We start from the raw sequence: 27,182 nt of genomic DNA on the forward strand, positions 1-27,182 counted from the left end.
CGCAAAATCATTTGGTCCGGCCCGCCATGGCACTGCAGGAACCATATTTTTAGGTGCATCCAGTGGCGACTGGTCATTAGGGGCGGGTGGGGCAGTGCAAAGAACTGCAACAAAATTATGTTATTTTTAATTTCTCGAACATTTTTATTTTCGTTTACTTCGAATAATTTACTATATATGAATATAGCGTCTTCCTAAATTGTTTCGTTTCATTCATTTGTGTTAAGATTTTATTTCATGTTCATTGGTCCCTGCCTTGTTGCTTCAGACTGCGTTCTGCCTATTCGAGTTTAGCATAGGCTAATCGTGAAGGTGGGGCTCTGGTGGGGCTAGCCCCTCTCTCACAATGCAATGTACATTGGACGTTGGAAAGTGTTAATACGCATGCTCAGAATGTAATGTAAAGTAGATCACACAAATTTGATGCTAGTGGGGCTGAGAGACAGTTGCCCCACCACAGCGTCATTTTGTATTTCAGACCTGATTGGCTATCTGTCTTTCTGGCGCCAACATTAGTCGGCAAAAAAGAGAGCGTGGTGGGGCTAGCCCCTCTCAAAATGCATTGGAGGTGGGAAAGTAGTAATACGCATGCTCAGAATGTAATGTAATGTAATGTGGATCACACAAATGTTATGCCAAGTGGGGCTGAGAGCCGGTTGCCCCAATACAGCGTCATTTTGTATTTCAGCCCTGATTGGCTGCTTGTCGCCAACATTAGTCGGCAAGAAGAGCGAGGAGATGTAGCTAGATTGTCTTAGCTAGCTTATTAGCTTCACAAACGCCAGATAACTTGAGAAAATGAATAAAGTGGATTTCATACTTGAGCACCGGTTGTATACCCTTATATACCCTATAAACCCTTAATTTGGAGGAGAAAGTTAAAATAAAGCAGCTTAAGTGGTGCCCATCAGCCACAATGCTGTCATCGCTCAAACTGCTGGTAAAAGTAACCGCAGATTTAACCTGGAGTGGTTTTTGAAGAGTGGCTAACGGTTTGTCTAGTTAGCATACAAAAGAAGGCACCTTTCTCTTCAAGTGAGCTCTCAGCCTTGGTGAGTGAAAGCATATTTTATCATCCTGCCTTTGTTGTGCTGGTCTGTGCATTGGTCATATTATGGGGCTGGATCGATAGATAAAGATGGTGACGTGTCAGTGTGTCCATGCTTATCTGGTTGTTGTCATAGAATGGATCTGTATCCCTAAAAAGTTGTATTTCTGCTTCGTTGTGGCCTTCCTGTTGTGTTGAACTCATTGCTGTTTGCGCATGGCCCTGTAGGCACATTGGTTCTGAGCTTGGTTGCATTCTTAATTTAGGTTTGTAAATATGACAGTGGTAATTTTACATGTGTGTGAGAGACAAGGAGAGCAGTTACACAAGAAGGTCTCTGCAGTTTGTGTACTACAACACCTGGTAGAAGCAAGCCGCTCTGTCGTTTTAAGTGTTGTGTGGAGCCACACTGTTTGTTGACGTGTTAAATAAACACATCAGTAGCAAGAGGGACTTTTGTAGTTTACTGGTATCCTATATTTTGAAATGTTTTTTTGCCCCACCAATTTTTTACATATAAAAATGCCACTGGGTGCATCATTGGTTGGCAGCAGCACTATTTTAATATGTGGAAGAGGACCGCGGAGCCGCGCAGCATAGCGTACCTATGTACCAGAAAAATTCCCTCGCGCGCTGTGCGCGCTCGCATTAAGTGTGGAATTCCTTTCTAGCAAATCAAACAATCATACTTTGTTGGTTTAGGCTAAGCCCCGAATGTTTACAACGTGAGGCTCCGCGCCTGATTAACACTCAGATCGATAAGCAGTCTAAAAAATGGTAGCAGTATTAAAAATAATACGATCCCTTTATGTAATCATGAAATGTTCGATGCACCCCAAGTCAAAACAGGCTGCATCCGTGCCAGCTAACATCACAAACCTCACCAAAGAGAAGCAGTTCCATCCAACACATTAGGCGTGAGTTAATTAAATGTTTGACCAAATATAGCAGGCACATTTTTAAGTTGATAATTCTGTACGGCCCCCGAATGATTTTATAAATATCCAAATGGCCCTTGGCAGAAAAAAGGTTTCCCATCCTGTCCTAAACTGTGCAACGGAATTTAAATCCCAATACAAGCAACTCAATCGGGACCAAGACTAATATTTTACCGCCGTTGTCTATGTAGTGCAAAATTCAAGTTTTTTTAGGGATGGGAAAAGAATAATAATAATATAATAATGTTTCCTCCTACCAGAGGAACCTTAATAAAGTCTAATCTGGCCTTTCTGTATTTGATCTGTGAAGTCTTTATGGTAAACTTGGATGATGATATGCCTACCTCTTGGAGTGTTCTTCACTTGGCTGGACGCTGTCCATTGTGATTTTCTTCACATTGGAAAGGATCCTCCAATCTTCCACCACTGTTGTCTTCCTTGGACGTCCAGCCCTTTTTGTGTTGCCGAGCTCACCAGGGGTCTCATTTATAAAACTGTGCATAGGATTCTCACTAAAAGTGTACGTACGCTCAAAAGCCTAAAATGCCCCCAAAACACTGATTATCCATATTAGGGATCTCTTCTGTGTCACTCCATCAAATGAATCATTTTTGCATGTGCTGTGGGTGCAATGTCCTGGTAGTTTGCCACTGGCTCATGTCAATCACATTGCCTACAGCCCTGCAGTGTCTTTTTTGTGTCTTGAAGTGGTATTAATTTTGTGTGGGTTTATTGTGTAAACACAACATTACACAAATCAGGCATTGGATTTTTGATAACTGTACTGTATTGCCCCCTCGACAATCAATCCAAACTTCGGAAACACATTTTCATGTACCCAAATATTCCTTCTATTACCTTTACATATATTCATAAACAACAAGTCAACGTCGCAGATCCCAGGGTGATTGAGAGATTGTGGGAGATGGAGGGTTTGGCTGGGATGATGAGAAGTTCTGTCTTGGCAAGGTTCAGCTGGAGGTGGTGCTTGGTCATCCAGGCGGAGATGTCTGTGAGGCAGGCCTCGATTCTGGCTGAGATACCCGGATCAGTCGGGGGGAACGACAGGTACAGCTGCGCATCGTCAGCGTAGCAGTGATATTAAACGCCATGGGAGGTGATAATCGGTCCAACTGAAGCGGTGTACAGAGAGAAGAGGTGGGGTCCAAGTACAGAGGCATATTACAAATCGAAATGTTGATAGCATTGATTGAATGCATATGATCTCAGTCTCAGAGAGGTGGGGGCTATGTATAGTATGGCCTGATGAGCCAGGTATCTTCTATCAGAGCGTAGCTGTGGAAGACAGGAAGTGAAGACTTGCATCCAGTAGACATGAGTGATGTGTACCAGTAACCTCGCGTCACAAACAATCCAAACATTTACATAATGGCAACCCTTGCGAGGTTGAGATAAACTACTCTTCTGTCTGTTGTGTGTCTGTCAGGGATTTCCTTCCCCGTGGCTCTGGCATCGTGACCCGTCGCCCCCTGGTTCTGCAGTTGATCCATTGTCCTACAGGTAAATTATTTCCCCTTTCTCCCTCAGGTAAATCTTTGGTACTTTCGAATTTAACAATAGTCCAATTAAAACTGTAGGTTTCAAATTCACTAGCATTTTCCAGTGTCCCACATGTAAAAGCTTCCTCCTCATAGTCCGACTATTCTCCTCTGTGTCTCACTCTCTCACTTTTTATTCTGCTACATCTATTTTTTTCCTATCTTCCTGCTTCTCAAGTTTCTAAGTATTTTTACTCAAGGTGCTTTATTCATCTTCTTGCTTCACCTTCCTCCCAAAATATCGACATGATTATGACCCTAAATACCTTTTGACCATGTCTGGCATTGTTGTCATGGTTCCACTTCATTACCAGAGCTATTGGATATTGATGAGTTGTATATCCATATATTATAGCCCTGTTATACCATGGTGTAGGTAATTACTTGATTCTGACTGGCTGCAGGGTGTCCAATATTTTCTGAAAATAAAACACCTATTAAGCAATGTTCCCTCTAAGCTAGACCATTTGAGGACCCACACACTAGATTTTTCAGACCACGCACAAAATAAAATCAGTATTTTCTTAATTCTTATTTTAGAAAAACTAGTAATGTTCAGTTGATTGGCCAAATGCGGCGAAGCCCACTTCGTACGTTTCAATGTCACTCTAGGCCAGTGGTTCCCAAACTTTTCTGGCTCACGTCACCCCTAAACATATCTCTCTCCATCTACGGCACCTCTAGCTTTTACGTTTTACTCTCAACTTCCTTTGTGTCATATTTGTACTTAATGCCATTTGATTTGACCTTCTGATATGTTGAATAGGCTATAACTGCTTTTATTATAGGCATTACATTGAGAAAGTAAGGTTTATCTAATTTTTGTTATATTCAAATGAACCACTCTCTTTAATTCAAATTCAACTCAAACAGAATTTAAACAGACAACAGTCTGTCCCTGTCACAATTATATCACTGTCACCCTGAATACCTCAACATGTTCAATGCAAGATGTAACTTGTTCAACTACATGCTCTTCCCAGCTAACACATTTACTTTGCCCTTACGTTGTCGCAACGTCACGCGATGACCAAACATACGTTGCCGCAACGTCTTTGGTGACATTGCGGGACCGTGCATCTGTGGGGCGCCAGTAGGTTGCCGCAACGTTATTTTCCGACGTTGCCAGTCGGTAACCGCGACCTCCTAGCAACGTTGTTTTGTGACGTTGCCAGTCCGTAACCGCAACCTCCTAGCAACTTAATTTTGTGACGTTGCCAGTCCGTAACCGCAACCTCCTAGCAACGTAATTTTCCGACGTTGCTAGTCCGTAACTGCAACGTTAATTACTAACCTATATTTCTCAATTCTATTGCTTATATTTGGGCGGTTCATATGCAGACCTCATTTGCCCCAAACGCTACTTGTTCTTGTATAATAGGCTACATAGCCAACTTCAGGAGGACTATGTTTGTGTGGTGTGTAGCATAACTCAAGCTAATCATAAACAAGGCAGCATTTCCATGTAACATTCAGTCATTTTATTTCAAATAAAGTGCCAAACAGTGAATGAACATCTTCTGCCAGTCCCCGCTACAGGTCCTGTCTGTTGGCCCTGACAATGAAGCACAAAATAAGTTAGTGTCCTATCAACATAATTGCACGTATGAAAGGAGCTATACAAGTCATAAAAAATCACATCTAGAATAATATACATCATCAAAAAAATATTATGGGATTCTAGTTTTTGGTCACATAGCCATGTGAAAGGTTTGATTGGGAAGCTGCAATCATGATTCATTCACCTGGCTTGTTTTGAATGGGGTGCCGGGGCGTGTTTGAGTGTCTACGCTGTGAGGAGCCACAGCCTTCTCTCCCAGTCCCGTCTTCCACTTCATCACAGCATCTGCAATTAGAAGTCATGAACTTATTGTTAGCACCATTTTGAACGTTGAACACTGCGTGTAAGCCATAGTTCACGGCATCTCAAAACACCTACCACTCTTTCGGAACTCCAGCAACTTAAGGCGCTCCTCAAGGTCTTGGAGTTCAGCCTGTGTTTGGGCCACCTGTAGGTCCATCACTGGCACTTCTTACGCGTGTCTGCCCTGCAGTGATGCAAACAGCTTTTCAGCGCTTCCCGCTTTTTTCACGTCAGTTTGGGTGACGTTTTTTTCGTAAATCGTACAGATCCAAAGAGTTTTTTTAAGGGGGAGGGGTCTGATTTATAATTGCACCAACAGTAATTCTGTATTGCCTCCACCAAACAAGTAAATAGGAAATAAGCAAATCAGCAGGAGCCTATGTGCGCAAGCGTGTTTCTTCTTGCTGCGTATCTTTTACTGTCTGCGGTGGGTACTCAATAAACTGACTCTGGTCCGGATCCGGACTGCAATACCTACACGCAATTCATTGGGGCATGATTTTGTGCCTATATGTTTTTCCTAGTAGATGTGCTTTATATCTTCCGTGTCCAATCTAAAGCTCCAATAAGGAGCTTAAATAACTGTAATCACCATGACAACTCACTCACTCAACGTTGGCCACAACCTCTGTGGGTCAAGCAGGTTGTGTGTCATTCGCAACAACGCAGGCTAATCGATTTTCTAACGGTAGCAAGCCTACCTGTTTCTTCCTTTGTAAAAATCATGGCGTGACAAAACCCAGCGAAAAGTTGTTTCCAAAAATTGCAAATTTCAGACAGAATGGACTGACAAGTACGCATTTGTGTTGCCGGTGGGGAGCACAAAACCGATGTGTTTAAACTGCAATGAGACCGTTGCCCTTGTCAAAAGTGGTAGAGCTAACGTGAAATGTCACTATGACACAAAGCATATATGGATATTTGCCACGGGCTTAGGGCTTCAATTACCTCTCTCTTTTTTGACCATACATGTGTTTGCATCCCTGGCCCTGTCGTCGCCTGAATAGGAGAGCCTCTCGCTGGTTCTCCTCCAATGTCTCCATCTTCTGGAACATAACCTGTAATGTGTCTGTCAGTAAAGACAAGTAAAACAAGTTTACAAGAGTTAACATGATTAGCTGTACCATTGATGTAAATAACACATGTTACCTTGAATGGTTGTATACAAAGCATTAGTAAGACAACATTTGTTGTTTTGACAAATATGTATCCCCCTGCCACGATCAGAACAGCTTAATTATGCCTTACAATGAGTTGGCAATGCTATTGAGAAGCTTTGAGTGTCTTATATTTGCACTTGCCTGGCTGCCAGCTGTTTTCCTGGACCCCATATGGGTTCTCCTCCACCAGACCAGAGTTGACACCTAGGGGTCTGGTGATGCTAAAGTTTTAAGTCATGCTTTTGCTTCAAAACATAGCCTTTAGGGTTGCCATGGTTCATACAATTATTGTCACTGTTATAAACGGTCATTCATTACTTTACCATAATTTCCCAGGGACACAGTGCTAGGCCGTGTGACGGTGGTAGGATACTCCTTACAGAAATGAAAGTGGAATGTAGTTTAAGTACATAGTAGTAGCATTTTCATATTGATGTGAAAAGAGTAGCATCGCACATGTGTGATCGTTCGAAAGCAGGGCCCCACAGCGTAGCGTCGCACATGTGTGATTCTGAACATTACAACCGACTATTTTCCGATAGACAAACTATGTGACAAACGCTATAGTATGGCTTCAAAATTTACAATTAGTAAGCTAACAAGTAACACTAGCAAGTAGGAGCATTGCTACGAGTATTATGCTAGGTTGCTAGGTAACGGAAGCTAATCAAAGCTACCTAGCTGCCGTTTTAGAAAAAACTCACTCGTGGAATCGTCAGAAATATTTAAAACTCTAAAAACTCACGCATCTTAAGATTAAAACGAATAAACTTATCCAAAAACAGATGTCATGTACAAATTGGAAGAATTAGTGACATGATACTTTTATAGACGACATTGCTGTGCATGCCTTGACCGACTGATCAAAACATGATCAGCCACGCGCTAGCTCCACAGTCTTTGAAAATCCAGGGCAAAATAAACTATTTTTGGACAAGGTTTTTTCTAACAGTTTTGAACGTTTATTTTCACCGATTTATTTGTGGGTTATTTGTGAGACGCTAAACTTTGATATATTGAAGGATTGAAAATCTTTGTGTCTAATCCAATATGTAATGATGATATCCAATGACACAAATCTGTGTTCTAGAAAGAGTGGTCTGGAGTCGCAGAGGTCCGATAATATCAGCTTTAATGCAGCAGTTGGAAATCAACAAGTACAGAGCTCTGGGGCTGTCTACGTTTCCCTACCCGCAACAGAGTTTCGGGCTGGTTCACGAAGTCCAACTGGCTATCTGTCCCTGCCCTAGCATATATTATACAGTGCAATTGAAACAGAAATATCAAGAAAGGGTTGAGCTTGTTCTCTCGTGTATCAAGGAGTTTGTTTTTCCCTACGCATCCCACCTGCTCGGGTGCTTTCAGCCCGGTTTCAAGGTTGCTTCTGAAATGGAGAGATAACACACAAAATACAGCCTGTTTCCCACACCCTGTGTGAGACACAATGTTTTAAGCCTGAGCACACTTCTAAGTTCATTAGACATACATTTAATAAGCACAATACATAACTTTTAATACATGCATCCTTAATTAAGTCTTACGAGCATTGTTCCCGTTGCTATATAGTGCACAGTGCCTGTGATGTATTTGGTGATTAAGTTGCCAGAAATATTAATAACTGGAATTATAGATAGTGCCATGCCCGTGATACAGCTAATGATTATAGTTCTAGAATTGTACTGTAATGTATTATAAATTCTTTAATATGTATTTTCAGTATTTAAACATAACTTTCTGGAGGGTTTAGCCTTACCTCTACAGTACATTATACTAGCTCTACTACTAGTAGCTAGCTAGCGAAATCCTAACGTAAACAATGTGAATCTGAAACAGATACTGCTAACCAGGCTAAATAGCCTAAATTTCAAACCTATACGTAATAGCATGCTCCATCCAATGTCAGAAAATATGTTTATATATTTAAAACTATTTCTGTAAACAAACTCACCCTTGAAGTAGCTAATTTCCAGTTGAAATCCATGCGTTCAAGACGTTTGAATCCCTGCAAACTCTTTTCTGAAATCCCAGTTTCAGAGATGCGTTCAAATGGGCATGCGCAAAGTTGTTGCTAAGTAGTGATGTGTCGTTCGTGAACGATTCGTTCATTTTGAATCCTTATAAGGAACGACTCCTCTCAACGAGTGATTCGTTCATTTCCCGACTCGGTCTTTCTACAAGTCTTTTGATAATTTTTCACGTGACCTGCATAGGCTCTGCAAATTTCCACCTTAGCCATAGATTCTCATACAGTATACAGATTTCATGTCCTCCGACATATCATCAATGCGACGTTTGATCGTGTTATCAGAGAGGGGGATTTTTTCTTTTGTAGCATCTGGCCCTAGCATTACCTCAGGCTGGTAATATGAGAGACTCTGCTAAAGTGTGTGGCTTTTTAGATTTAGCAAACAACTCGTCAACTAAAAAAAACAAGCCTTTTGTGCCTTCACATACACGCACGGTAGAAAGCATACGTTCGCTCTGTGTGGTATTCTGTGTTTTAAATCTTTTAAAATATTCATATTCAATATTATTTGTTCTGGTGTGCTGGGTACTTGGTCTCCAGGTACCTTGCCAATTTGCTAGGCACCATGGCTGCATTAGCCAACGTCTCCCTGCAGACCAGGCATAGGCTACTGGTGTGTGGCATGTTACCTACTGGAGAGTCGTTATGCCTCTTTTTTCTCTTTGCTGATTTCGATTCCGATGTCTGTTCCTGTGGAGGTGTATGCATTCTCTTTAAAAACGTATCCATTGCCCCTACCCGCCCTCCTCCGGCTGCTGTCAATACGGAATAACGAACAAAGTCAACGAAAGAACTGTTGTTGACGTTAAGCCCTGAATCAACTGTGAACTGTAGCCGATTGTTGTTTGAGCCGCAAGTAGCCTACTTTTTTTTTTTTCATTAAATGATCAATCCTTGGGCCATTCCGCGGCACCCCTGAGCATGCGTCACGGCACCCCAGGGTGCCGCGGCACCCACTTTGAAAACCCCTGCTCTAGGCTACTCAGCCAATTACAATAATAATGTTACATTTGAACATTCTATCTAACGTACATTTCGCGCTCAGCTCAAGCTTTGACTAGCAAGGCAGCAATGGATAAACAAACATCAGGAACGTTACCTTTACAGGCTCCCCCCAAAAATGGCAGGTTTACATTTAAACACGAATGGCTTGATGAAATCGTTCAAACGGACACAAGCGATGGTCCAGGTAGGCTGGTGAAGCTTTCTACGAAGAAGTTAGCGGGGTTCTCTGCAAACTCAGACAGATTTCTGTGTCAGACAGATTTCTATTTGCTAAGTGCGGAAAAAAATTCGAGGGAACATTGCTAATAAGTAGTTCCAGTAAAACTGTATATTTACCATTCTAAATTAATACACTGGCTACATTTATTCATTTAGCAGACGCTTTTATCCAAAGCGACTTCCAAGAGAGAGTTTTACAAAAGTGCATAGGTCAATGATCATAAACAATGAGATAGCCCCAAAATCATTGCAGGTAGCCAAAACATGAAACATACATTGTGAAAAGCAAATAAGTGCCAATAGAAAGAAACACAAGAGCATGTAAAGAAATTACAAATTTATCAACGTGGACCTCAAAAGTGCAAGAGCGTACCTGTAGGAAAGCAAGCAACAATAATATAATTTACAGCGAGTACAAGTAGTTAAATCAGTTAAAACTAACCAACAAGTGCAACAAGTCCCTCAATAAGCGTCATTGTGTTCCTGGAGGAAGTAAACTAACATCAGATCCCAAAAAATCTTTCGTAAAAGGTCACATGACATGCTGTTTTTGGATGCTTTTATATAGGCCTTAGTGGTTCCCTAATACTGTATCTGAAGTATCTTTCCCAAAATTCAGCCTTGGTGCATAATTACAGCCACTACCAGCAGTCCCACAATGAGCTTTCCTTTCTGTGTCTCTAGCTTTAAATGCTAATGAGGAGGAGAGGGGCGGCAACATGCGCTAATGTTTACAATGGATGTATCGCAATGGCTCGTAGCCCCCGTTGCTGTAAGATGCCTCGAATTTGCCCATTTTCATCTGATCACCCTGGTTTGCAGAGGCACACACTCATAATAATTTAAATGAGGGGAAAGGCGGATATCGCACGTGCCATAACACCAACTGCATAACGGTTATCCAAATAACAAAGAGGTTTACAACACTTGCGTTAGAGCATGTGTATTCACACACATACTTGATGCTATCTACCTTTACATTAGCAACAGTAACTCAGCTGTTAGCTGCAGAGCTAATGTTACAGCCACATTCTAAGGGTAGGATGCTAGGTAACCATATACAGTAAAGCAACTAAATGATATAGCGTTAGTCAACTTACTTGTGTAAGGTTTGTAGCTTGACCAAGGAGAGTTAGTAATGATGCAGAATTTAATTTCAGCAAGGCCAGCTTTGTATTGGCTCAAGTTGAGGAAACAGTGGCTGAAATATTTGGCGCAGACATACAAAACTTTGGGAAGTTGTATCGGCGCATTTCCAGGGAAAATTAAAATTAAAATACTGGTTGTGCAGAGGCTTGGATGAAGGAACTAAAACAAATACTTTTTTTTGATTTGTACATCCAAACACAGAGCAACTATTATGCTTTGTTTGTTTGGTTGCCATGATGTCTCTCCAGGATAAACCGTTATCGCACTTGCCTTTGCACGATCGTAGCTCAGTTTCTCATGGGCGGGCCAGATTATCTGGGCGGTCAATGCAGAGAGAGGGGAGTTAACCTTCCTCCTCGTGACGTCTCAAGGAGAGGATTTTCAAACAGAGCAATTGAGCCTTCATTTTCTCAAAGGCGGAGAAGAACACCCAGGGCTTGGTTTACACAAATTCTAGCCACTGGGGGACCAAAGGCAGGCTAGGGGAACTAATATTAATGTTAAATAACCTCCTAAAGTGACAAATTCAAGTCATGTGACCTTTAAGTACCGTTGTACTCCCGGAACAAGTGTGTCTTTAGCCTTTTCTTGAAGGTGGGGAGACAGTCTCTGATGGAGGTGGGGAGATGATTCCACCATTGGGGCGCCAGACAGGAGAAGAGCTTGTGTTGGGAGCGGGCACTCTTGAAAGGTGGGACCACCCTCAAGACTGGGACAACCCTAACTGACTGGTTATCGGACCCCCCCCAATACGGTAAAACTGCACATTTTAGAGTGGTCTTTAATTGTGGCCAACGTAAGGCACACCTGTGCAATATTCATGCTGTCTAATCAGCACCTTGATATGCCACAACTGTGAGGTGGATGGATTTTCTTGGCAAAGGAGAAGTGCTCACTTACACAGATTTAGACAGATTTGTGAACAGTATTTGAGAGAAATAGGCCTTTTGTGTATGTATAAAAAGTCTTAGATCTTTGGGTTCAGCTCATGAAAAATGGTAGCAAAAACAAAAGTGTTGCGTTTATAGTTATGTTCAGTGTAAGTTTATCCGACTTAAAAACATATTAGCATTTTAAATTACAATTAATGTTCCCACTATATCATAAGTGTAGCCCGGGTATTAAACCTTGGAATTAACAGGTTCTGTTTAGTTACAAAAACATTAGTCACGTTAAACTATCATAATATATAAAAGTTTGAATAAATAATAGTTCACAGTTCATAGTTGAATAAATAGACCTAATGTTTTACTAATGCCGCATTTAACATTGAACATAAGAACATAAGAGGGGCTTGTGAAACTGCTCACCAAAAGAACGAAGGGGAACCCACTTGTCTGGCAGATGAAGACATTCAAAGGAACCTAGCGAAAAATAGCCTCAACTTTCTTAGACTTTTAGCTACGGTACTAATGCAGAAGGAACACTGATATCGCTGTCTTACCTGAACGTCGTATCTATGCGTTGTTGCTAACGTGTGCTGACAGTGTGCACACCCAATGAATTCTAAATTTGTAGGTCGCACATGCGCGAGTGTTTGTAAAAAAATGCTTGCACTATCTCAAAAACTGGTCGCAGTCTGGAGCCCTGTCTGGGCTTCCAACCTGCTGCCACCAGGGTCTGAAGAAATGCCCCCTTCCACTCCTTCCATTGTGGGGTGACCCTGATAGCTGGAGAGGGCCAGCCCCTCGGCAGGAGTGAAGTCCTGTGGAGGAGCCCCTCCCCTAGCCTGGCTCTGCCCACCTACGTACTTCCGCTCAATTTGGATTTTGCTTCTGTACTAGGTCTGGGAGTTTGACTTTGAAGTTGGTTTTCAGAAACACATTTTTTGTAGGTACAATCAGCGAACAGAGGGAGTGGCTGAGAACGATGACGTTAATGTTGTGCACTAGTTTGAGCAGTTCAGTAATGGCGGCGGAGAAAGATGCGAGCGAAGCTATTCTGCGGTTGTGGCAACGCTGCCAAATATCCATAGGTTAAAGCCGGAGCAATAACATTCCTTGCTGAGTTTTGTTGGTGGCCATGATGTTGTGTCCCTCCTCCCCACGGGGTTCGGGAAAAGTTTGATTTTCCAGCTACGGCAGCTCGCTCCGTTACAGTAGTGTTGAAGGAGTTGGCTAAGGCGAACGCCTGCGATTGGTTATGGCTGGATAGGGAGCGGAGGTTGCGCCGGAAAGTTGGGAGGGGAGGTAGGAGGAGTTGGAGGGAGAGAGACAGAGACTTGGATAAAGTAGTGATCAGAAATGTGCAGTGGGGTTACAGAGGTTAAGTCAGTGATACAGTTACGTGTCAGGACAAGGTCTAGCTGTTTGCCTGCCTTGTGGGTCGCCGGTGTGCTCAGCAGCGTCAGGTCGAAGGAGGTCAGGAGAGACAAGAAGTTGACAGCCTGCGTTCCTTGGAGGTGGATGTTGAAGTCCCCAAGGACTATCAGGGGGGTTCCATCATCCGGGAGGACGCTGAGGAGCATGTCCAGCTCCTCCACAAAGTCAGCTAGTGGTCCTGGTAGGCGATAAAGAACAATTAAGCATGCTTTGATAGGATCAGTTAGCATCACATAATGGTGTACAAATGATTTTGCAGTAAAAGAGAGTGGTGTGGATGTGTATTTAATATGTGGGGAAAGAAGCAAACCTGTCCCACCACCCGGCCGGTTGAGCAGGGTGAGTGAGTGAAGGAGTGGTTGACGGAGAGAGCAGCTGGAGTTGCAGTGTTCTCTGGGCGGATCCACGTCTCTGTCAGGGCAAGGGCATGAAGAGAAGCATGGGATGCAAACACCGGGATGAAGTCTGCCTTGTTCACAGCAGACTGGCAGTTCCAGAGCCCTAAAGAAAAAGAGAGGGCAGGTGGAGAAGATCTGGATAGGTAGTGAAGGTTAGAAGTTGACCGTATATACTTTGTGACATATCTACTAGGGATGTGCATCTCCATCACTGAAGACCTGTGAAGTTCGACCCGCAATTATACATTTGCTCTGAACATTTCACCCAAGACAGTTTTGTCAACCTTGGACAATTTCAAGCAGGATTTGCTAAGAAGCTGAACCTGAAAAGATGTGCTGTTCCGACCGACCGTACGCTCATCGCAACTGCAAGCTGTATGTAGGGAACAGTATGATTTTGTCGCTAACAGTTATTAGCAATGCAAAGTCTCCTGTAAATAGTATAGATACAATGCTAAACACATCAACATACTTTACTTAGCAAATGACTCTAGCTAGACTAGCTGTAGTCGGCATTAGAAGGGAAGCTTCCAAAAAAACAACCAGAAAACGAATAGTAGTCTGGCCTATTGCTAACGCCTGTCTAGATGATCTATTTGAAAGAACTGGAGAAAGGCAGATGCTAGATACAGGATACGTTAGCATTGCTAATAACTGTTACCGACAAAATCATACTACAGCTTGCGGTTGTGATGAACGTATGGTGGGAATGCACCTCTTTTCAGCAACAGCTTCATAGCAAATCCTGCTTTACATTGTCCCAGGTTTTTAAAACCGTCCTTGGTGAAATGGTTCGCGCAAACTTGTCGAAGGTCGAACTGCACAGGGATCTTCTATGCTACGGTATAGACAAACATCAGCCATGCCCGTCTAGTCAATGTTAGATTGACTCTAGCTCATCTGCTTTTTATTAACGCTGATTTGCAAGGAATGCAAGAACAGCTAGAAAACACCTACTGTACTAGTAGGCATGTAAACTATTTTAGCTTGCTAACGTAAGAGCATAGGTAGAATGTGTGATGATTTAGCCTAGTTTATTGGCAATGGGGCTAACGTTGTTTTATGTTCCTGACTGTGTTTTATTCAAATAAATAACCCGTGTTATTCACGGTGCATGTTTGTCCAGATCTTTGTCAGGTTATTTTTTAGCAAGATATCTAGAGCTACAACAGCTAGCTAACTGAAGCCGAGTAGTAGTTTGGTTGCTAAGCTGTAGCCTAATGTTCTACCCACCTAAATCAATCCAGTTTGCTTCGATAACAGAAGTAAAAACAACTAACGTTATCATTTCAAATGATATGTAGTCAATCTGTTGAAAACAGTGTTGTGTAGACACAATAGATTTATTTGCGTGTTTTTATTTCAAGTCTACACCTTCGGTGTTTCAGTGAGTGCTGCTGTTGTTGCGTTTTTGCTCCCCAGCTTTACTTGTTGAAAACCAACCAATCAGCGCGCAGCTCATCTAAATATTAATGAGAATACCATAAAAGGAGAAAAGCTAGTGTTTTTTCCCGGGAACATTTCAGAGGATCTATCAGGGGGCATAGAACAGCACCCGGGCCATTTTCAACCCAACCAATGTTACATACCCTAATCGGAGACCTTAAGGAACAGTGTGGAATACCCCAAAAACCCAGTCAATCGCCCCTTTAAAAAAGTATTCGGGTAGTTAGTATTGCCTGCTATTATTATTGTTGTTCAATGTGCAAATGATATGTTCACATAGAACATATGTGACAGTGATATTGGAGATAACAATAGAAGTACTGAGCTGTTTTTCTTTGTTTATCTATAGTAAATCTTTCATGTTTTTGTATAACCGTTGGGTGTATTATTTTTTCCATATGGTCAATTGGTTTAAACACCAAGTGTATTGAGTTAGTGTAAAGAACTCAGGTTAGCCGCCTCTCATTACAAATCAACCAAACCAGAGAGGCGCTACATAAGAATTGCGCTTACCAGTCAACACACAAATGCCCATGTGAAGCTAATGCACTTCATAGAATTCATAACTCATAATTAGGGAGTCAGATAGCTGAGCGGTGAGGGAGTCGGGCTAGTAATCAGAAGGTTGCAGGATCGAATCTCCGCCGTGCCACCTGATGTTGTGTCCTTGGGCAAGGCACTTCACCCTACTTGCCTCGGGGGGAATGTCCCTGTACTTACTGTAAGTCGCTCTGGATAAGAGCGTCTGCTAAATGACTAAATGTAAATGTAAATGTAATTTTGCACATAATTATAGACGATATATTAACTATACATATTTTGCTACACCTATCTTATTTAGGCTGCATAATTATGGAGGACCAAACCTGCGATATTTAGAAATGAATAACTAAAATAAATAATAAATAATAATAAATAAATGTCCTAATCCATGCATTAAGACAGAAATAAATGAATAAATGTATTAATAAATGCACAAATGTCAATTGATAGTTGACTTCAGTGGCGGCTGCTGGTTTTTCAAATAGGGGAAGCTCATTTTTGGCTCACATTATATACATTTTCAGTTCATTGGCTAGTTCACCCCCACGACACTAGCCTAGCCTACTGTATGAATAAATGAACGAACCAACTAAAGAAAACATATTAAACCTGAAGGAAATGTGGGAATTAGGTTAAACTTTCGCCAAGCAAAATAAAAAGAAATAGGTTTCCGCAGTTTGTCTGTCAACTACAGTTGCAAAATCCATGACACTGAGTTTGAATAGCTTCCGCGAGTTTTATAGTACAAAATCGCTGTCAATCAAAGGGAGGTGCAGTCTTTCGACAGACCCTCCAATCATCACGCGGAAGCCCAGCGTCCAGGCCAGCCCACTCCTCCATTCACCCCCAGAGACGCCGAGCGTCCAGGGCGGGACATAATCGCAGCATTTATCCAATGACCGTATAGTTCCAAACCACTGAAAAAAACTATTCAAAGCAGCCCCATTGAAGTCCATGGAAGCTGAGCTTCAACAGGGAAATGCACTGTGGCGCTACGGGTATATGGCAGGCCATTTTAACATTTATATCTATAAACGTACTAGTCACTATTTTAAAGTTACTAGTACTTATTCTTTAGTTACTAGTACTAATCCAATAGTTACTAGTATCTATTCCCGTTTTACTAGTAACTTTCATTAGATACTAGTAACTATTCTTTAGTTACCAGTAACTAATCCAATAGTTACTTGTATCTATTCCCGTTTTACTAGTAACAAATTGGACAATTTTACAATTGTATCCTATGGGGCTCTGCTTTACAGATATCTACTATTTGTGTCCAACTAGTATCTATTCAAATAGTTGCTAGTATCTATTCCAGTTATACTAGTAACTATTCATTAGATACTAGTAACTATTCTTTAGTTACTAGTAACTAATCCAATAGTTACTAGTATCTATTCCCGTTTTACTAGTAACATTTTAAATTTTACTATCAAGTAGTCATTTTTACTCGTCATAAGCAATGACGAGTAAAAACGCATTTGTTACTAGTAAGAATAATAATGTTACTGGTAAGAATTGTAATAGTTACTAGTAACTATTGGATTAGTTACTAGTAACTAAAGAATAATTACTAGTAAAACGGGAATAGATACTAGTAACTATTCTTTAGTTACTAGTAACTATTCCAACAAGAGATATCCCTAAATCAATAGAGGGTTTTCACGACGCGTCATCAGACCGGAAGTCGCCATATTGGAGGCACTCCGCATCACAACAAAGCACAGACACTGAAGTATATACCAAACGTCGTCAAGGAAAATGGTTAATTATTGCCGTGTTTCAGGTTGTACCAATAGGACAGATCGAGAAAAACATTTGGAATATTAGCGACTTCCAAAAGTTATTAAAAACCAGGGACAAGAATACCAGAGATTATCAAAGGAAAGGATGTACTTGTGGTTGGCAATGCTCAACCAAGATCTACAAGGGAAAAAACACGTTTGATAGTCACTTGGCTAGACCTCGAGTATCGCAATTATATCATACTAACTGTATGCAGTATTGCAGGTTAAGTTGGTTAATGACGTTATTGCATTACTTACTTTGGCCTTCACAACACAACGGTCGTTGATAGCACTAACTTGTTACTGCGTCTCCCTCACCCATCCACACACCATCTGGTTATAGGCCTCCAAACCTTTGTAGGATTTAAGGTCTTCCGCTGTGTATGGGCTCGGCGAGAAAACCAGGTTGTTGACTCTATCGGGATATGCAACTGAAGGAAGAATCACCGGGTCGTCACGGATCCAAGAAGAGGGATCTAACTCGTAGGGATCTGCACCGCCAATAAATCGTAATTTCTCGAAATATTGTGCCTTATCTTGTGGTCCGAGTCCTTCCCTCAATGCCTTTGCATCTTGGACGCGATTTGATGAGCTTTTCGGTTGTTTAGACATGGCTATATACACTTAAAGTATCCAAAGCGCACAATACTCCATGCACTCCGTTCAGTTTGTTTACACCGAGTGCCTCCACAATGGCCGCGCATCCGGGTTACCACCCAGAACGTGACGTCGGTGAAAACCCTCTATAAGTACTAGTAACTATTGCCAACAAGATATCTAGTTAACATGCAAATTAGCTTTAGAAGATATCTAGTTAACATGCAAATTAGCTTTAGAAGATATCTAGTTAACATGCAAATTGGCTTTAGAAGATATCTAGTTAACATGCAAATTAGCTTTAGAAGATATCTTGTTAACAGGCAAATTAGCTTTAGAAGATATCTAGTTAACATGCAAATTAGCTGCTGAAGACCACACCTCACAGAAGACAGCACCACAGAAAACATATCGACGCAAACCGATTTCAGAAATAGCACACAGGTGTTAATGAACAAATTCCAACAAGGCAACATACGCCACGCACAATTGATTGCCTATTGATTCATCACTGGTGAATTTAAGAAGACTCAAGGCATTTTATCGATGGAGACATTGGAAGAACTGGTTGCTAGTCTTTCAGAACTCGAGCTCTCATCACCACGCACTCAATGTCAATAAGAGAGCACAGCGAAGACGCCTTCTCAGACCTTCGTATGCCATCAGGTAACTTTTGGATTTCGCTTTTAGAATAACATTACTCATACAATGGTAATATGGTTGGCCAAATATACCTTGTCTTAGAGATACCCGTAGGTTATATTATTTAAACTAGCTTGCTAGCTGGCGAGCGCTTATGTTATCTACCTAGAATACCAGGGCTTCAGGGTTTTTCCTACATAGAGAACATTTTGGCTCGCGCCAAAGCCGTTTTCCCAAGCGCCAATGACAAATCCCAAGCGCCAAGGGCAAAAAAACCTGTGTTCATCACGCGTGCAATGCATGTCAGCGAATATGTTCTCAATAGTATGTTTCAAGTAGGCTACAGCCGAACCCTCGTTCTGTTTTGATCAATAACAATCAAGTTGATAAGCGTGTGTTCTTGTCTGATAAATACGCAACTGTGAGGTGCGCGAATGGACAGAGCGGCCACTAAATTGTCGTTCCGCTGCGAGGGCCAGCCCGACGTGCACGAATAGTACACCTGTAGCCTACAAATGCTAATTACATTTCCACTCAAAATGCTGACAAAAGTTTGATTTACGATTTCAAACGCAGCCTCCATTGGTATTCTTAACCTGGAATGATAAAATGTAGTGCAGTGTTTCCTCTATGGCTACATTTCTGCCGCCACGGTATTAGAAATCAGGCTGTACAAAAGTTTAGTCCGTATATCAGCAGTGAGTGCATGTTGGAGAATAGCACAGACTTCACACCGCAGCTGATATTGCGCGTGTGCGTCCTTGAGAACTGTAAGTCGTATAACTTATGTTGTCAGTTCTTCAGCCCGTTATTGTATAAGTCTATAGTTCTTGCAAATTAAAATGATTTTCGTTGTTTGTATTCTTCCCCTGCTAGCTAAATTGCACATGTCTGTTGATTTGATAGCGATTGCTGCCCTTTCTCAGGTTTGTATTTTAGGTGCATTATTATGCTGAAGTAGTTTTAATGAATAAAAAGTGGGTATATTCAGAGCTGCCAACTCTCACGGTTTCGCCGTGTGACACACGCATTTCACCCATTTCTCACGCTCTCACGCCACACCTTGTATATCTCACGCTGAAAAGGCAACGCGAAACAAGTAGCCAAGCTAACGTTGTAAACATTAACGGACGAGCGACGCGCAGGTTAACCGAGTGAAGCAACATTGCCAAACAGCCGTGCATGGCCGCGGGAACTAGGGGTGCTGAGGGTGCTGCAGCACCCCCTGACAGCACGAGAATTTAAAATGATAGGCTATGACTTAAAAATCCACCGCCGTGGCACAGCTCCGCAGTAGCGGACTGGCAATCGGGTGCACCGGGAGAAGAATAACTATGGAAAACCAGGGTAAGAAACGTAGGGTGGGGCTGAAAAATTAGGAGACAAAGAAATCACCTTCACTAGACAAAGTTTTACCAATTGAAAAACGGCTGTTTATTTTACATGAAGTTCAACTATTTTGCGCTCAAATAAAGGCCAAAATGTTCTCGGCTTGCGTGCTATGCGCGCTCGCTTTAAGGCTTGAACTCCCTAACTCGCATCACATTGAACACAGACTATGCTTACATTAGCAGGGCAGCTGTGGTGGCGTATATGGGGGCCAGTTCTGGTGGGCCGGTCTGGATCTAAGTCTAGGGCCAATTTTTACTCCCAGTTCCTCCCTGCCGCCCCGCAACATTAAGCCCCCGCCGCCAGCACCCCCCTGATAAAATATGTTCCAGCGGCTATGCAGCCGTGTAAACTCGCCTTTGGGGGGAGTGAAGCTCGCAAAATCTCGCCCGGGGGGCGCTACCAAATCTCACTCCAAGGTTTTTGGAAAAGTTGGTAGCCCTGATAGTATATTGTTAATATTAGCTACAGAATGCTTAGCCTATCAAGATCAAATGAAGCAGGCAGTATACATGCTTCAGAGCGGCCTACCTTAATCGATAGGCTAGGCTACTTACCATTTTCAATAAGTTGTTATTGTAATTATTAATTGGCAGCATTTATGCCATTTAGAACATACTTTAAAACCTTATTGCTGGGGGGGGGGGGGGTGCAAAACACTTAATAAATACATTGATTAGAAAAAAGAAAAAAAAAGAATATATATATATATACATACATATATATATATATATTTTTTTTTTTGGGGAGCACCGAAGACCCATTTTGACTCAGGAAAAACCCTGGGCTTCCTCCAAATTTATCCCCGCCCACAAATAAATTTGGTCGGGAAGTTGGGTCTGGAGGGGCTCCTTTTGCGGAAAAACTATATCAGAACAGGAGCTGTTCGGACCAATTAAATTGTCAGGACGGGCTTTATACAATGATGGACAGATGGTCAACAGTAACGTAATCAACAAAGAGCGCTTGGGTTGAATTTGTTTTCAACAAACAACATATTACGTTGCTCTGATTGGTTGTAGGTCTATCCAATTGAGCGAAGAGGCATTTGTTTTACGAGCTCCATTGACACACGCCCCATAGTCACAGCCCAACGGAGAGTTTTCAGACTCATATTCTGACTAGAATTATGAGTCTGACAACATCAGGCTACCAGGGCTTAGCATATACTTATCAAAATGTCTAGCCACTGGGTGACCAAAGGCAGGCAAGGGGAACTCATATTAATGTTAAATAACCTCATAAAGTGACATTTGTATGCCTTAAGACTAGGGATGGGCATAATTAATCGACGATCGATTATCGATCATTAAGAATTTAGTCGATGACATTATTTGTTCATCGATAAAACTAATGCGTGTTCTGTTGCGTAGTGTGAGTCTTGAAGGAATGCAATAGATTTCGCTATGTGGCAGCAATTAAACATTTTACCAAATGAAGCCAATGTTTGGAAAAAAACGCCACAGGCCTACTCAGTTACCGGCGAGTTTCCATTTATTTCAAAAGTAAACATGAAGAGGTCACGGCGAAGTGTAGCGTGACACCATATTGACTAAAAAATTACTTTGTTCACTGCCAACACTGCAAAGCTGAGTATAAATACAACTCCTCCACGACTCAAATGATATACCACTTGAAGAACGTAGGCTACATCCGACACTGGTTAGTGGCGGTGCATCCTGCTCTCGGTGCTAGCACGGAGGAGCTGCGATGCACAACGAGCAGAGAAAATGACCCAACGAATCTGCAAGTCCATCGAGATGGATATGCTACCCTAAAGTATTGTTGAGGGCGAAAGTTTTTATGAAGCTGTTAATTAGCCGGAAAAAAACGAGGGTCAGTTGTGTTTGAGCACAGGCTTCTAGCTGTCGTCTCCGCTTCTAGGAGTTACAGAAATAGTTGTTTTTCTTGTAATAGCTACAGATCTCAATGTGGAAGCACGCTGTGTTTCTTCTATTTTCACTGCATTTTAATATAGCCTATAAATAGTTAATTTTAATATAAAAATGTTAATGATTAATCGAAAATCGATCCGTTAATTCTCCCAACGATCGATTAAGACAATTTAGTCGAATGCCCATCCCTACTTAAGACCTTAACAAAACAATCACCATGGCAATGACTACACAATGGAACTTGCATTTAGCTTAGCTTAGTTCTAACAATAAGGGCCAATATATGGTTATGATGTTGCATGACAAGTTATTGGCTATCCAATCAGAATATACAAAATGTGTGTCATTAAACAGTTTGTGATGGATCCCTTACCTGTGTTGCAGCTGGCTAGGGCACACACTCTTTTACACTTGTGTCCTGTCGCTCCCCTCTGTCCTATCTGAGGCAAAGGCTACTATTTGACTGTAGTTCAAAATTTGTGTCCTGTTTTTCATTACTGCAGGTACATGGATGACCTCCGCAAAGCAGGACAACTGACATTATCCACCTCTGCTGCTCACCAGGCTGCTGCGCTGCTTTTTGAAAATGGCGTGGGCACAGATTTGGACATGTAAGCTGGGCAGTGCTCTGTGCCGTCACAGTCAACCAACACAGCGTACAAAGTAAACTTGTTACACTTCACGTCTGAGGAGTGAAGTGTGGAGAGGGTGGCGGGACTTCCGCTTCTTGGGGGTCCAGATACAGGACAGCCCATCCTGGAGTGTGAACACCTCTGAGCTGCTGAAAAAGACCCAGCAGAGACTGTACTTCCCGAGAACACTCAGGAGGAATAACATCACACAAAGACTGCTGGTGTCCTTCTACCGAGCCTCCATTGAAAGCATCCTCACATACTGCATATGCATTTGGTATACCAGCTGTACAGTGGCTCAGAGGGTCATAAACAGCATTGTTGGCTGCCCTCTCCCCGCACTGGAAGACCTACACAGATCCTGTTGTCTCAAAAATTCCCAGAACATCATAAAAGACACTTCACACTCCTGGGCACTCCCTGTTTGAAATGTTGCCTTCAGGCAGACGATACAGATCAATCAAGGCAAGGACAAACAGACTAAAACAGTGTCTATCCAACTGCAATAACCACTGTTGCTGCTGGCAAAACATAATGTGCACAATGTTATGTATTATGTAATGACTGTGTGGTTGTTTACGGTACAGTCTTAGGTATATTTATTGGAGTAATTTTAGCACTAAACTGAATCTAAGGGCCACACAGCTTCAGAAAATACTTTTACCATGTATAAACACCCACAAAAACAAGTTATAACAGTTAAAACAAGAAAACCATTCAGCCAGAAGTTATATGGCAAACATTGTAAATGCATTGAAAACGCTATTCAGGAGCTGAAAAGCACTTCAAAGCAATACAAAAATAAAAGTCTCACAAACTGAACTTTGATCATTTTTATCCTTTTTATTGATATTGAGTCAATGAATGATGCACTGACCGGAAGCACTTTAATTTCGTTGTACCTGTGACAATGACAATAAAGATCTATTCTCTTCATTTGTATAGTATGAGATTGTGGCCCAAGGAAAATGCTGTATACTGTAGTTACATGGAGATTTGTTAATGGACCCAGTAGTGTTTGTTAGGGGACAATTATACATGAGGTGATCAATAAAAGTACCATACTTGAGAAATCCCGAGAACAATATAATTCTCAATTCTTGCAACTGGCTGAGCCTAAGATATCAGAACAATGGCCATTTGGTCTCATAAACACAAGTCATTGTATTCCACACCTACACTGGTACAACATGATGCTAATGTGTCCACTTCTCTCAGGCAGACAGTCAAAGAGGTCAAACAGTCCAACACATATTTCCTACAATTGCATGACCGCGGGGTCTGTCCGTGCGGAGGAGACACCAGAGAAAGAAGAAAATATATCTTAATGGTTATTTGTATTTTCCCATGGGACCAGTGTGGTATCATCCCTGTATAATTAATATATCTCATATGTATTTTGTCCAAGAATAACTGGTGGAAGTTGTGGTTCAATGGCAAAATGTACAAGCCAGAAGTATCAGCACTACAAGAAGTTGGATGATTATCAATGACATTTTCTGTTTTGAGTACATTTCAATTGAATAGCTATTTCTTGATGATGCTACATATGAAGGCTAAGAGAATTCATCATGAATTGTGTTGCCGATGATGAACTCAGCAGAACAGACCACACTACTTAAGGCCTTGCGGTCCCTGTCTGTGCAGCTCCCATACCACACTGTGATGCAACCTGTCAGTATGCTCTCTATAGTGCATCTGTAGAAGTTAGTGAGGATGACTGAGTCCATGCTGAACTTCAGTCTCCTCAGGAAGAAGAGGCATTTACGGGCCACTTTGACCACCTTGTCCATGTGAACAGACCAGGTGAGATCATTGCTGATTGTAAGGATGAGATCTCTGTCTTCAGGCAAGCCGGAAGGAGGCACGAAAATTAGAAAAGGGTTGACTCGGTTTTATTAGTAACAACGTCGGATCATGCCATCAGTCCATGACAGAAGGATAGCATGAGTGAGAAACAAGTCTCTCAGAGGTCTATTATATACATGAGCTGGCCCCTACAGATATAGTAACCACCAAAACATGCCCTTAAACGGTACACATTTCACAACTTAATGCACAGGAGAAACAGCACACAGGTGATGCGTCCTAACTCATTGTTTGTAATTTTCTCAAAAGTTAAACAGAGCACATTCCCTGATCAATATGTGTATTGTCAAAGGCCCACTGCGTGACCTCTTGACCACAGCAAGAGACAACCTCACATATGTATTGAAAATCTGCATATCACTGATATTCACCCCGAGGAACTTGAAGCAGCTGACCTTCTCCACTTCGGATCCATTGATGTGTAGGGGTGCATGCCCTTCCTCCTGCCGCCTCCTATAGTCCACAATCATCACCTTGGTCTTGCTGACGTTGAGAGAGAGGTTATTGTCCTGACACCATGATTTCAGGTCATCAACCTCCTCTCTGTAGGTTGACACTGTCAGAGATGAGGCCCACGATGGTTGTGTCGTCAGCAAACTTAAGGAGGTTGGGGCTGTGCGTTGTCGCACAATCGTGAGTGAACAGAGTTAAGCACACAGCCCTGGGGGGGGCCTGTGTAGGTGATCAGTGTGGATGAGGTGCGATCACCGATTCTCACCACCTGTAGCTTCCCCGTCAAGAAGTTGAAGATCCACTTGCTTAGTACCAGGTCCACAAACTTGGAGACAAGTCTGGAGGGGATAATGGTGTTGAATTGCTATTGGGCAATAGTGGTTCATACATGTGACCTTGGTGTTCTTGGGCACATAGATCATGGTGGTCATCTTGAAGCAGGTGGGGGGTACAGACAGGCTGAGGGAGAGGTGGAAGACGTCACTGAAGACCCCCTGCTAGCTGGTCAGCACAGCCCAAGGGCCCTACCTGATACACCGTCTGGGCCAGGAGCCTTGCGAGGGTTGATCTGCGCTGCCTCACCTCAGCTGCAGTTAGTGTAGGATAATGTAGGAAATATGTGTTGGGCTGGTTGACCTCTCAGACTGTCTGCCTGAGAGAAATGGACACACTAGTATCATGTTGTACCAGTGTGTACATGTTGTGGAATACAAGGACTTGTGTCTATGAGACCAAATGGCCATTGTTCTGATGTTTTAGGCTCAGCCAGTTGCGAGAATTGATCATGATATTGTTCTGGGGATTTCTCAAGTATGGTAGTTTTATTGGTCATCTCATGTATAAATTGTCCCCTAACAAACACTACTGGGTCCATTAATAAAAATCTCCATGTAACTACAGTCTACAGCATTTTCCTTGGGCCAGGCTGTGCCCCCAACACAATTGCATACTATACAAATGAATAGAATAGAATAGATCTTTATTGTCATTGTCACAGGTACAAAGAAATAAAGTGCTTCCAGTCAGTGGATCATGCATTGACTAAAAAGGATAAAATTACTAAAGTGCTAAAATTACTCAAATAAATATACGTTAATAAATAAGACTGTACCGTAAACAACCACACACGGTCATTACATAATACATAACATCTGACCCTCTGAGCCACTGTACAGCTGGTATACCAAATGCATATGCAGTATGTGAGGATGCTTTCAATGGAGGTTCGGTAGAAGGACACCAGCAGTCTTTGTGTGATGTTATTCCTCCTGAGTGTTCTCGGGAAGTACAGTCTCTGCTGGGTCTTTTTCAGCAGCTCAGAGGTGTTCACACTCCAGGATGGGCTGTCCTGTATCTGGACCCACAAGAAGCGGAAGTCCCGCCACCCTCTCCACACTTCACTCCTCACACGTGAAGTGTAACAAGTTTACTTTGTACGCTGTGTTGGTTGACTGTGACGGCACAGAGCACTGCCCAGCTTCTATGTCCAAATCTGTGCCCACGCCATTTTAAAATAGCAGCGCACAGCCTGGTGAGCAGCAGAGGTGGATAATGTCAATCGTCCTGCTTCGCGGAGGTCATCCATGTACCTGCAGTAATGACAAACAGGACACAAATTTTGAACTACAGTCAAATAGTAGCCTTTGCCTCAGATAGGACAGTGGGGAGCGACAGGACACAAGTGTGAGAGAGTGTGCCCTAGCCAGCTGCAACACAGGTAAGGGCACCATCACAAACTGTTTACTGACACACATTTTGCATATTCTGAATGGATAGCCAATAACTTGTCATGCAACACCATAACTATTTATTGGCCCTTATTGTTAGAACTGCGCTAAGGTTAATGCAAGTTCCATTGTGTAGTCATTGCCATGGTAATTGTATTGTTAAGGTCTCAAGGCATAAAAATTTCACTTTATGAGGTTATTTAACATTAATATGAGTTCCCCTAGCCTGCCTTTGGTCACCCAGTGGCTAGACATTTTGATAAGTATAAACCAAGCCCTGGTACTGTATTATAGGTAGATAATATTAGCGCTCGCCAGCTAGCAAGCTAGTTTACGGAATATAACCTAGGGGATCAGGTATATTTGGCTAACCATATTACCATTGTATGAGTAATGTTATTCTAAAAGCGAAATCCAAAAGTTACCTGATGGCATACAAGGGTCTGAGAAGGCGTCTTCGCTGTGCTCTCTAATTGACATCGAGTGCGTGGTGATGAGAGCTCGGAGTTCTG

General features: G+C 42.2%; 1 protein-coding gene across 1 annotated transcript in view; it reads left to right on the top strand.

Moving 5' to 3' along the window:
• Positions 1 to 27,182, top strand: part of dnm1a (dynamin 1a) — a 270,919-nt gene that overhangs the window by 26,760 nt on the left and 216,977 nt on the right. The window contains exon 2 of the mRNA XM_047044701.1: positions 3,434 to 3,507. Coding sequence (XP_046900657.1) covers positions 3,434 to 3,507 — 74 coding nt within the window. The remainder of the gene's footprint in view (positions 1 to 3,433; positions 3,508 to 27,182) is intronic.

Source organism: Hypomesus transpacificus, chromosome 22 (assembly GCF_021917145.1).
Source record: "Hypomesus transpacificus isolate Combined female chromosome 22, fHypTra1, whole genome shotgun sequence".
Lineage (NCBI taxonomy): Eukaryota > Metazoa > Chordata > Actinopteri > Osmeriformes > Osmeridae > Hypomesus > Hypomesus transpacificus.